At 39.6% G+C, this 14,117-nt stretch overlaps 1 protein-coding gene across 3 annotated transcripts in view; it reads left to right on the top strand.

The window, feature by feature from the left end:
- The window catches only part of LOC139461078 (colorectal mutant cancer protein-like), a 129,822-nt gene that overhangs the window by 65,518 nt on the left and 50,187 nt on the right, over positions 1 to 14,117 (top strand). The window contains exon 1 of one of the 3 annotated variants that reach the window (XM_071242594.1): positions 4,974 to 5,227. The exons of the other annotated variants lie outside the window; for them this stretch is intronic. Within the exon in view, the coding sequence (XP_071098695.1) occupies positions 5,198 to 5,227 (30 nt within the window). The 5' untranslated portion in view covers positions 4,974 to 5,197. Of the gene's footprint in view, positions 1 to 4,973; positions 5,228 to 14,117 lie in introns of those variants that run through there. 3 annotated transcript variants of the gene reach the window in all.

Genomic DNA, 14,117 nt, shown 5'->3' with positions numbered 1-14,117 from the left:
AATTGAGAGATGTCATTCCACCTATCCTTATTGATTGATATAATACGATGACACAGACAGTGAACACACATTTTCCCACGACTGCGCATCCGATGTAATGTCCTGAGTTTCAGCAACTCGGAAGGGGTTTTAGGCAACGATTCTGGTATAATGTTAGGTTTTCATATGCTAAGGTAGTTTAAATGAAAGTTCATTTCAAAACTCATTCTAATTTATTTACATGTCTTTGAGAAATTCTGTGATCATCAGGCTAGATATTGAGGTAAGTTCGGGTCTTGTATGTAGCAAGCATGTTTAACACACATCATGACATTGCTGTGAGATGTATATTATCTGTTTTCACCCCCCAACTACAGTGAGTGAGTGAATGAGTGAGTATGGTTTTATGCCGCTTTTAGCAATATTCCAGCAATATCACGGCGGGGGACACCAGAAATGGGCTTCATACATTGTACCCATGTCGGCGTGACAAGGGAACGCTTTAACCACTAGGCTACCCGACCGCACCCCCTACTACAGGGCGATGTCAACAGTCATATGATAACAATGAAGAAGATATTAATTTTCGGACATGAATTATTACAAAATTGGTATTTCTAGTTAAGTCAATGTTCATTAATAGATAATAGCCAACTTTCATCGTGTGATTGTGTGTTTTGTGAAAATGAATTGTGAAAAAATGCGTGCTAAAATGATGGGTGATGGACTGCAAGGGGATCTGGTGGTCAGACTTACTGACTTGATTGATGCAAAACAAACAACCACTGGGGGCAAAGGGGGCACAGGGGGCAGTCGTCCCAGGCGCTGCAATTCACTAGGCAGAGTTACGTCCCTTGGGCCAGAAACTGTTCATTGTGGGTTCGAGTCCCATATTCGCCCTTATTTTGTTTCTAGGTTTGTCAGCACCATATGAGTACCTGTGCTTGTGGGTTTCACCAAAGTTGTTTTCCTCCCCCATTATGCTGACACACTACAGTTCAAAGAGGTTAGAAGACGTCTTCAGCAACCCATTCTTGCTGTAAACAGTGACTGTGCTTCAGAGCTCCAGATAACATTTTGAGCAATTGAGTTTTTACTCTATGGTTTCTATTTTAATTGGGTTGTTACATTTTCATTGGGTAACCAATATTTTTTCACTCATCTATTCATCACTCTATTGGGTTTTTCCCCAAATTAGTGAACATTTAAAGATTTAAAGAATATGAAATAATGTTTTAGACGTATATAACTGTTCCCAATAAACAGGCTTGACTTGGAAAGTAAATTAGCTCGTAATTGTGTTTCGGAAATCAGCTCCTTTGTACGCATGCTGAAAAAGCTTCATTGGGTTTTCACACGAGCTGTTTTTATATATTTGAGTTTTTTCATTTAATGCATATGTTTCTGGACGCAAGTTAATTGAAAGTAATTGGGTATTGAATATTTTGGGGGAGTATTTTACGCAAATATTCTGCTTATCTGTAGCTCTGCGTGCTTGTCATAAGAAGCGACTAACGGGATCGGTTTGTCAGGCTCTCTGACTTGGTTGATGCATGTCATTGTATCTCATTTGTGTAGATTGTAGATGATGTCAATCACTGGATTGCCTGATCTAGACTCAATTACTTACAGAACGCTGTCATATAGCTTGAATAGTGCTTTGTGGGCTGTTAACAACAAACAACAAACAACATGGTGTGGGAAAAGGCAGTATCTTTGGCTGGCGCTGGCGTCTTCGCCAGCCCTGCACTCACTTCTAGAGCAGCTTATGTCTCCCTCAGGAGACCATTATTGCAGTCTGAGGAAGCCCAGGGTCTCATGAACACTATATATGTCCTGATAGAAGACTAAAACTATTTTATTTCCCATGTTTGATGTGGACTTCAACTAACCCTCCCACCAGTGCTGTGCCTTGACCAGCTGGAGAATATCTGATTTGAAACTTGATAGTGTGTTGGATGTGGTCTGCAAATAGAGGTAATGTATCCAGCAGGCTGTGGATCGAGCCCCCACCAAAAGGGTTGTTGAAATATTCAGAGCTTGTTGTAGATTTGTTAAAGAGGAATCTTTTTTGAGAAAGACTTTCGTGTGTCTTTGAAGTGCCATAAATGTTCACAAATTGGTTGACTAAAGTTTTGATGTTAAGCTTAAGATAAGATAATTTTTATGGTACATACACATGCTCGGGGCTTGGTGGAAACTGTTACAACACGGGGATAATACATTATGATAGGTACCCTCACAGCCTCAGTGATATAACCTGTATACAGAATATACAGTTAATGGATATAAGCTTGATACTCCTACAATACAATAATATAGCTGTTATACAAGTACTTTAAATGATATACGCAATATACAGTTAATCATTATAACCCTGTCCTATAAATGATATACCCAATATGCAGTTAATCATTATAACCCTGTCCTATAAATGATATACCCAATATACAGTTAATTAAGATAACTGTCATACTCTAATTGATATACCTGATATACAAGTACTCTAAATGATAAACTGAATATACAGAATATACGCCTGATCCTATAAATGATATATCCAACATACAGTTAATTAATATAGCCCTAAAACTGTAATTGATATTCTTGGTATACCAATACTTTCAATGATAAACTTAATATGCAGTTGATCATTATAACCCTGTCCTATAAATGATATACCCAATATACAGTTAATCATTATAACCCTGTCCTATAAATGATATACCCAATATACAGTTAATCATTATAACCCTGTCCTATAAATGATATACCCAATATACAGTTAATCATTATAACCCTGTCCTATAAATGATATACCCAATATACAGTTAATCATTATAACCCTGTCCTATAAATGATATACCCAATATACAGTTAATCATTATAACCCTGTCCTATAAATGATATAGGCAACATACAGTTAATCATTATAACCCTGATCATATGAATGATATATACAATATACAGTTGATGAATAAAACCCTGATGCTGTTACTGCTATGGCAGATATATGATTGATGACTTTAACACTGACAGGCTGTGACATGCAGGCAGGTTTAAGATACGATCTAAAGGCACCCATTATCTTGTCAGCACTTACAGCCAGGCTTCCAGACCTGGGACATTCTCAAGTCTCGATCATTACCAGGAAGCTCCAGAGTGGCGTTCACTTTACGGCAATTAATGCAAATCGTCTTCCCTCTGATCACAAATTACGCCTTCTAGGTAATGACTCACTGAAATGATCGCTTCGCCTCCTTTTCAAGAACCCCTGTGGAGTTGGGAGTGATTCGAGCCTCCATTTGATTGGACAAATTAATTGTGCTGCTGTGTTATGTGCGAAAATGACAATGGAATGCGATAGGTTAATTATTTGAGGATCTGGTAACCACTTGTTACCTCTTTCAAACCCGACAAGTGATGCTGCAAATTAGATTCCGCTGTTTCTGGCTTGTCCCTGCACACTGCCTGGTGGGGCGTTATCACCAATATTGCACTGGATGATACACCGGTTTGTCAGCTTGTTGTTGACAATTTCTGGATCTTGGAAATCTCTACTTCTCAAAATTGCCTGTTGTGTATTGTTTAAGAGGTGATATATCAATTCAAAGTCGACAGTTGAGGATCTCTGAAATCTCTGTTTATGATTATTGCCAGTTGTGTAATGTTTGTGGACGTGGACAGGTCCTAGATTTCTGCAATATTTATTTTGATTATTATGCATCTGCTTCTCAAGACATAATCAGAACACAAAGTTGGACTTCTATGAAAGTTGATTATATTATTTTTAGGGGAATATCAGTGCATAGTCATTGCAGTAATTTGAGTGAAATAAAAAGATTAATCTTATTAGCAGTATTTCAGCCATATATAATTTCAAGATCAGATGACTATTTGGATATCATGGAATATGTTCCAATTAAGAGATTTAATGAAAGTTTTTTTTAAAAAAATAATTCAAAATAATTTTCATTTTCTAACATGATGGATTTTAAATACAAAACAATAATGATAACCAAAACTTGAACACATAAAAGATAAGGAAAAATGACTAGAATTTCATCCTTCAACCAAAATAAGATTCCTGTTAAGTGTTAAATTTTTTTTTCTCAATTGATCTGATGCTATTTTTGTTTGGTGAGATGAAATCTGCAGTGCCAAGTGGCTTCTGTTTGCTTTGTCCTGAGAAGTGCTGAGTAAATATCTCACGGTCTGTGACCATAGAGCTGACGTCCCTAGTTCCATAGTCCCTAGAATATACAGACCAATTTTTCATGATTTTTTTTAACCTTTCAATGGTGGATGCAACTCTATGTTCCCTGAACACCACTTTTGACATATAAACAACATACACCCCTTGGTGCTGAAATGGGTCAGGCCGGAAGACCGAATCAGCTTTGCGTGTGAGGAGTGGATGTGTGTTTATTCAATGTGAATGAAATAATGCAATGAGGTGTATTGCTGTCGCCTATACTTCACTTCCATATCTCCTGCTTGGACGATAGTGCTGCGTCTGCTCTTGAGCTGAGAGTTGAAGAGGAAGGATAAGGCAAGATTTGTACGTGTCGGAGCAGATGTCAGTTAAAATTTGGGGAATATTTGAAGCGGATGAGTCAACCTGCGGTGAAGAGGAACACTGTTTTGAGTTTACGTTTCACAGCTAAAAAATGGAAGAATGTCGAGAAGGAAATGGAGCTTAGCAGACGTCAGTTTCATAACTACGGGTTTGATTTGTGTAGGTAGTATTATAGACCTTAGATGATAGCAGACGCCAGATTGGATAATTGATGACTTATGGGAAATCTGCAGCTTGGAGCAGACGTCAGCTGAAATTAAAGAATGAAAGAATTATTTAATGGTGATCAGGTTTATTATTTTGGAATTCCATTGTGCATTCAAAGATGCTTAATGCAGGTGTTAGATTGAAAAAAGTGAAGGATTATTTTGTGGTTGTAAATATGTGGTGAAATTCCACTGTGGAGACACAGAGACACAGGAGGTTACTAATCAATCAATATTGGAATTTAAAGCACCTCTGTGGAATAAATCAGTTTGAACTATGGATTACGTGAGTTATCGCCTGTCTTCAGTTTGGCTGATTTCATGAGGGATACAAGGGATTATCACATGAAAGGATTATCCAACTGATTCAGGATTAGTGACGATTTGAAGGATTATATGACATGGTGGCTGGAAATGAAAGGAAGGATTTAGCATGAAGCAGAAAAATACAACCAACATGGATGTAAGTGTGACTTGTTTATAAGATTGTGTAAGATAAAGATTAATTATGATAACACCAAAGTTGCATGGGAACTCGGTGGGGGGTTCTTGTTAGGAATAGTTTTCCAGCAGTCTATGCTTGTCATAAGCACTGACTAAATGGACCTGGAAGTTGTCTTTGGTGATTTGGCTTATTTGCATAATGTAGTTCATAATACCAATCATTGGATTGTCTGGTTCAGATTCATTTACACTCTGCTATCATATAGCTGGAATATTGCTGAGTGTGGGGTTAAACGACACACACAATGTTGATGTTAGTATAATTATTTGTTTTCAAGACTATGATCGATTTTTAAGAGTCTTCCGAAATACTTGAAATTTAAGAGAATCCTTTGTGATCTTTTTCTGTGTGGGTTTAAGAGTTGAAAAACATTATCTGTTTCTTCTTCTGAAGAAGAAACAGATGGTGTTCTCTTCAGGGATTTCATACAAAACAAAACTCATCGTGTGAAGTAATTCAGCTCTCCTTCATGTTCGTAGAAGTGGGGAAAAGATCCCCTACGTCTTGTTAGTGAGCTTAAAGGAGCCCTTGCTGCAATAATAAGTGATGAATGTGTCACAATATTTTGGAACACATCCCTGTCTTCATATGTTATTTATGTCCTGAAAACATATTTGAGACATTTGAGTTTTGTGTGTGAATGAGTTGAGGATGTTTGTTTTGCAGTTTCCACTGAAATGTGATTTCAAGGCTGTGTTTAACCTGTGAAGATCTGGGTTAGAACTAATCTTCAGCATCCCATGCTTGTCGTAAGAGGCGACTATTGGGATCGGGTGGTCAGGCTCTCTGACTTGGTTGATACATGTCATCGTATCCCAATTGTGTAGATCAATGCTCATGGTGTCAAGCACTGGATTGTCTGGTCCAGTCTTGATTATTTACTGACTGACATCATTTAGTAGGAATATTGCTGTTTGCATAAAAAAATAAATATTTAAAAATTCTGTGAAACCCTGTTTATCGTATCGCAATTGCGTAGATTGATACTCATGATGTCAAGCACTGGATTGTCTGGTCCAGATCACTTATTTACAGACCGCTGTCACATAGCTGGAATATTGCTGAGTGTGCCGTTACAAACAAACAAAGGTGTGTTTTGTTATGGGAGTGTCACCCGGAAACAGGATTTTGTTTTGAAGCCTCAGTTCAAGTGGGTGCAGCTGTAAGCCTATGTACCTATGGTTGGTTAAGCATGTTCCCTGAAGTGTTGACTGCCAGGGGAACGGTTGGACCTGTTACTGTAAGGCAGTTCCTCCTGAGACAGATGTCTGCCCTCTGTTATGGGGCATATACTGGGCAACAAGGACATTTCTCACTGTGAATAGTGTGATGTCAAACAATGTTGGTTGGTTGGTTTGTTGTTTAACGCCACACTCAGCAATAATCCAGCTATGTGACAGCGGTCTGTAAATAAGTGACCTGGACCAGACAATCCAGTGATTAATATCATGAGCATCGATCCTTGCAATTTGAATCAATGACTTGCATCAACCAAGTCGGCAAGGCAAGTCTGACCACTCGATCCCGTTAGTCGTTTCTTACAACAAGCATAGTCGCCTTTTAGAGTGCAAGCATGGGTTGCTGAAGACCTATTCTACCCCGGATCTTCACGGGCCTCGATGAAGTAAATTGGGTAGACAATGATAGCTGAATTTTGTTACAGATGTTGAAGAATAATTATTGCTAGTCATCTTTTAAGTAGGCATTCAAATTATTTTTTTAAATATGTGTTCAAGGATTATTGTTCTTCAGCATTAGCACTGAGAAGGGGCTTTGCACCACCACTTAAGCACATTAATGAGAAGCTATGCCCCACATCCTAAGCGCATTAAGAAGGGGCTTTGCACCACCACTTAAGCACATTAATGAGAAGAAGCTATGCTTCACCACCTAAGCACATTAAGAAGGGGCTATGCTCAACTGTCGACACCAATGTAATGTTGTATATAGTGATATGTGCAACTGCGACTGACTCTATTAAATATGTAGTGGATATTTGGCTTACATATGTATATCTCTTCTAGTGACTGTACAAAATTGATATTTTCATGAATTCCGCAGCCATGCATGAATATGTCAGCTATTTCACGTCATGAGATGCACTAAACTTGTTTTTTGCCAAGGAAATCAGATGTTCAATTTATTATGTATGTTGTCACTGATCATACAAGTCATTGTCTGAAAACCACTGTGTCAATCAGGATGCCGGAAAGTAGTTCCAGCAAAGTGTTATTTCACTTGAGTGGAAGAAATCAAGTTGATATTTTCAGATATAGTGTTTCAACTCAAGAACATAATAAATGGTAACCGTTTAGTCTTACATTGATACACATCATTTGATTTAAGTTTGCAGAGAAATGACTTTATGTGAACTATAGATTAAGCCAGTGATATCAATGTTCTACGCTTCAGGGGTGTCCGATCTGAAGAGATAAATATTGTTATTCCATCACTACAAGGGAATAACACAGGTATAAATTGTCTCTCCATATAAGAAAACATATTCCATGTCAAGTATCGATAAAGCCAGTGATATAAATGTTATACGCTTCAGGGGTGTTCGATCTGAGGAGATAAATATTGTTTTTCACAAGGGAATGACACAGGTATGAATTAAACAAATGAAAGATCAATGTGTTATAACAGTTGTCCTCTGACAGGCTTTTTCCACCAGTTAAAAGATTTACCAATAAAAAATCCATTTGACAAGATGCCAAGTTTTTTTACCATAGACATTTGGTCTGTTCAACTCAACCACTAGGACACAGAGGTGAAGAAGACGATAAAATGATAAATCCGTAGGTGGTACGTAGGTTTTAAGAGGAGAAAATAACCGTTAGCGTTGGACGGGGAGGCCTGGAGATTGGTTAATGGTTATGGGTTCAGGATAAATATTGTATATTGCCTGGGTAATTTCACCTCTCTGTGTTGCCTCCATTGTTTGTTTTCTGTTCCATATGATGGTTTTCAGAAGGAAAATCATTTGGGAAAGATGGTGATTGGAAAGTCAGTGATGGGAAGTATTTTTTATGGCTGTAAAAAAATATTTTTATGAATCTGTATGCATGTTTGGCCACATGTTTGAAAGTAAATCAGTTATCTAACACAGGATGTGGTTGATGATGATGGTATGTTCGGGAGTAATTTATTCATTGAGGATTTGATTACTGTGTTGATAACACCCAGGTAGGAAGTTTAGTGTAATTATTATAATCAGCTGTAAGAGGGAAGAGCATGCTTAAAATACCGAACTTGTATTGCCTAAATTTATATTATATCAGTTGATTAAACTTTTTATCTGATTTAGATAACTAATTAATTTGGGTTGGACTTAGAGTACCTGAATAATTTTCATGCCATTAAAAGGAGATGTACCTAGGCCCTGGTGTACAAACAGGCGTTATGACTGTCGTAAGTCAGTGTTGAAGTTTGCCTAACTCCATACTAAACATGGACTTGTGATTGTCATAACTCCCTAATACAATCATAACTCCCATACTAAACATGGACTTGTGATTGTCATAACTCCCTAATACAATCATAACTCCCATACTAAACATGGATTTGTGATTGTCATAACTCCCTAATACAATCATAACTCCCATACTAAACATGGACTTGTGATTGGTGTATCTCTCATACTAAACATGGACTTGTGATTGTCATAACTCCCTTATACAATCATAACTCCCATACTAAACATGGACTTGTGGTTATCATAACTCCCATACTAAACATGGACTTATGATTGTCATAACGCCCATACTAAACATGGACTTATGATTGTCATAATGCCCATACTAAACATGGACTTATGATTGTCATCAGGCCCATACTAAACATGGACTTGTGATTGTCATAACTCCCTTATACAATCATAACTCCCATACTAAACATGGACTTATGATTGTCATAACGCCCATACTAAACATGGACTTATTATTGTCATAACGCCCATACTAAACGTGGACTTATGATTGTCATAACGCCCATACTAAACGTGGACTTATGATTGTCATAACGCCCATACTAAACATGGACTTGTGATTGTCATAACTCCCATACTAAACATGGACTTGTGATTGTCATAACGCCCATACTAAACATGGACTTGTGATTGTCATAACGCCCATACTAAACATGGACTTGTGATTGTCATAACGCCCATACTAAACATGGACTTGTGATTGGTGTATCTCTCATACTAAACATGGACTTATGATTGTCATAACGCCCATACTAAAATGGACTTGTGATTGGTGTATCTCTCATACTAAACATGGACTTGTGATTGTCATAACACCCTTATACAATCATAACTCCCATACTAAACATGGACTTGTGGTTATCATAACTCCCATACTAAACATGGACTTATGATTGTCATAACGCCCATACTAAACATGGACTTATGATTGTCATAATGCCCATACTAAACATGGACTTGTGATTGTCATAATGCCCATACTAAACATGGACTTGTGATTGTCATAACTCCTATACTAAACATGGACTTATCGAATATCGTATCTCCTAGACTAACACATGTGGGGAATCCAACCCGGGTCTTCGGCGTGACGAGCGAACGCTTTAACTGCTTAGCTACCCACGGCCCTCTGACCAATCAGAAGGCACTTCTAGAGCCTCACTGACTTGGTGTTAATGGTATCGTGTTATTCACGCTAAGACCTGCCATGATAAGGACATTTCTCCACTTATGGTTTCTCAGATGAGTTCTTGCAATGCATCATCTTCATTTCATGGAAATCTGATGCATATTGATAGAAACTTTCAACTGAATGTGAGAGCGTGTCACAGCTACCAATATGGGACATTTCTCAAGTGTTGATTTCAATTCATTGTCCACACTTCACGGCAGTGTGATGCATATTGATAGAGACATTCAAATAATTGTGAAAGAAATATTCAAACTTGTTCGATGAAGTTTGACAATTATTTAGATTCTAGGTGAGGACCTTTGTTTTGAGTCACAATGTTGAATATGTGATCGTTGATGATGATGATGATGATGATGATGATGATGATAATGTGTGATGAAGTTTTGGTATAAATGACTAAGATGTTTTCTTTGTGTTGTTTTTACATGGCCTTCTCATGCAAGTATGATGAAAATGAAATGTAGACCATTTATGAAATAGTAACATTCTGGGTTCCATGAAAAGATGTGTCCCATTTTACAACAGAATTCAATGAGTTTCTCTGTTGCATTCCATGTGAATTTAAGGATTAGAGGTACGGTCGGTCGAAGTGTTCGTAAATAATTTACAAAACGAGTTTGGTGATTTTCTCCATGTCTTTCTCAATAGTGAAGTGCCATCATTTCAAAGGGACATAACTCCTTATTCTGTGGAAGGGTTATGGGGTAGCTTTGTGGTAAAGCATACACTCATGTCCTTCGGTTTCCTTCATGGGAACAATGTCTGAACCTCATTTCTGGTGTTCCCATCGTGAAAAGCTATGTAACAATCAACTCCCTCAGCCATACTTTGTGTTTTGGTTCAACACAATAGCGCTGGAATATGGCTAAGAATCTAAAGCCATAAACTCCCGCTCACTAAAACAAGGGACCACGTGTGGAATCTGGGTAACAAGTGGCCCCCAGCAACCTATGCTGGTCATAATAGGCGACTCAATGGATTAGATGGTCAGGTTCGATGACTTCGTTGATGGCATGCCATTGTACCCCAATGATGTGGATTGATGCTCACAATATCAATCACTGGACTGTCTGGTCTAGACACGATTATTTACAGTTCGCCATCATAAAGATGGAATTTTGCAAAGTGCCGCATTACTTACAGACACAGGGGCGGTCGGGTAACCTAGTGGTTAAAACATTCGCTTGTCACACCGAAGACCCGGGTTCGATTCCCGACATGGGTACAATGTGTGAAGCCCATTTCTGGTGTCCCCCGCTGTGATATTGCTAGAATATTGCTAAAAGCGGTGTAAAACCATACTCACTCACTCACTCACTCACTTGCAGACACACACACACACAAACACACACACACACACATGTCAAACACACATGTCAAACACACATGCAGACACACAAAAACAAGGGCCAAGTCTATGATGAGAATCATGACAATGAAGTATGGCCCCCATGAGAATCAATACGGTAATGGGTTTGAATGTTTGAAGTTCGTGAATTTTTGTTTCTTTCATCAACAGATCAAGGTTAGTGAAAATTGATTGGATAGGCGCCATTAGGCACTGGTTGGCCAGGAATGTCTAAAACATTCTACAGTGTGAACTTTGGTCTTTCTATGACTGTATTCCCAGCGGAGTGGATTTCTTAATTCCATGTGTTTGGAGTCCGGAGTTTCGCAAACTGTACAAACAAATTTTGTATTTTGTGAAAGATCGAACTGATGGTGTAAGCCTCATTGACCACCTGGAATGTTGCAATATTTCTCTGGTGTCCATGGTGATGGTCTCTGTGGAATAGAATGAATTGTTCCAGGAATTAAACAAGATTTGATGTGTGAATAGGGGTCAGATTGTTGGAGGGGATGACATTGACTTCAAAGAAGTAAAATTACCCGTGAAGATCCGTGGAAGAATAGGTCTCCAGCAACCCATGCTCACCATAAAAGGCAACTATGCTTGTTGTAAGAGGCGACTAACAAGATCGGGTGGTCAGGCTCGCTGACTTGGTAGATGCATGTCATCGATCCCAAATGCATGGATCGATGCTTATGATATCAATCACTGGATTGTCTGGACCCAACTTGATTATTTACAGATCACCGTCATATAGCTGGAATATTGCTGAGTGCGGCGTCAAACAAACAAATAAATAAGAAATAAGTGCAGTACTTCTGAGAATATTTTTTAAGCATGGGTGGCCCCTTTGTCTAGGGCACTGCAGTTGGCTGTGTAGAGCTGTGTTCCGTAGGTGTGCCAGAAACCTATGATTGTGGGTTCGAATCCCGGTTCATCCTGATTATGGTTTACGGTTTGTCAGCACCAAACCCATGATCATGGGTTTCACCAAATTTGTAACCTTCTAAAACATTCCTCTCTTCTGGATTTCCTCCCACATCAAGCTGATTCACCATTTTGGAACTGAAAATACTGTCTCCCTCACCTTCTCACTGGCTGAGGGGGCACGGGTGGCCCAGTCGTCAAAGGCGCCGCGATTCGCTGTGCAGAGTTGCGTCTCTTAGGCACGCCAGAAACCTATGATTGTGGGTTCGAATCCCGGTTCGCCCCGATTATGTTTCTTGGTTTGTCAGCACCATACCCGTCCTCGTGGGTTTCACCGAAGTGGTAAACGTCTGAGACCTGCATCACTTCAGGCTTTCCTCCCACATTAAGCTGACACGCCGTGATATGACTTGAATACTGTTAAAAGCAGCGTTAAGCCAAACTCACTCACTCACTCTCACTAGCTGAATATTTTTGTCCACTTGATATTATGAAATTATTGTACATGGAACTACAGGTGTGTCAGGATTTACCAAATGTTTGGTCTGTGATCTGCAAGGGAATGTTATGGTTATGTCAATACTTGTCCAAGTAAATCAATAACTTAACTAAACTTTCAAGACTGAACAGAATATAACTAGACTGTTAAACACATATTAGAAGAGTGTTGCAATAGTCTTAAGACTATCACAGTACTTTTGCAATAGTAAACATCCTAGACAGGAGGCCAATCTACTTCCAGGGTACCCGACTCCCTATCACCTGACCCAATCCGTGATTGCTTCAAGAGTTGGGTACAAAATGTCTGATTAGGAGTTGTTTTACCGAACTCCTGGCCAAAAGTATTTAGCTACTATAAAACGATCTGGTCATGCATACACTGAAGTTGACTGAAGGGTTGTCTTTACTCAAAGTATATAAAAGTCAGAAGGAAGCTAGGTGAGTATAGTCAGAAAGATATGTGAACATTAGTGACTGGTCAGTAACCATGGGGTTGTAGTTTTTAATTTTTCTCATTAAACGATATATCATGTGACTAACTACGGGTCTGGGTAGTCCTGTGGGTATCAAGTCCTACACTGTACCCACCTGACCCGAGTTCTCGAGTTGCCCTTAACTACGGGTCTGGGTAGTCCTGTGGGTATCAAGTCCTACACTGTACCCACCTGACCCGAGTTCTTGAGTTGCCCTTCCCAACCCTTAACTATGGGTCTGGGTAGTCCTGTGGGTATCAAGTCCTACACTGTACCCACCTGACCCGAGTTCTCGAGTTGCCCTTCCCAACCCTTAACTACGGGTCTGGGTAGTCCTGTGGGTAGCAAGTCCCACACTGTACCCACGTGACCCGAGTTCTCGAGTTGCCCTTAACTACGGGTCTGGGTAGTCCTGTGGGTATCAAGTCCTACACTCTACCCACCTGACCCGAGTTCTCGAGTTGCCCTTCCCAACCCTTAACTACGGGTCTGGGTAGTCCTGTGGGTATCAAGTCCTACACTGTACCCACCTGACCCGAGTTCTCGAGTTGCCCTTAACTACGGGTCTGGGTAGTCCTGTGGGTATCAAGTCCTACACTCTACCCACCTGACCCGAGTTCCCGAGTTGCCCTTCCCAACCCTCAAACATGCCACAATAGTAACCCCTTTCCATGAGTGTAAGGGCCTTTGAGGTGGCCGCGTGGTTCAGGTGTTGGCTGATGCACCACTAGTCTGTGTTTGCCTTCCTATGTTAACTGTGAGCGCAGGCTGCAACATTGCTGAATCAGCACAAACTGTGGCTGCTGGTTCTGGGAATATAGGCAGTGTTGACACATGAGAAATGAATGTGACAAGAGGTGGGTGTAGTGAGTTGGATTCAGCTGGTGGCAGTTCCAGGAGGCTAGTGGACAGACAAG

Source organism: Haliotis cracherodii, unplaced genomic scaffold, assembly GCF_022045235.1.
Source record: "Haliotis cracherodii isolate W230 unplaced genomic scaffold, xgHalCrac1.p SCAF_14, whole genome shotgun sequence".
NCBI classification, from domain to species: Eukaryota; Metazoa; Mollusca; class Gastropoda; order Lepetellida; family Haliotidae; genus Haliotis; species Haliotis cracherodii.
This window is presented reverse-complemented; position numbering and strand designations above follow the sequence as displayed.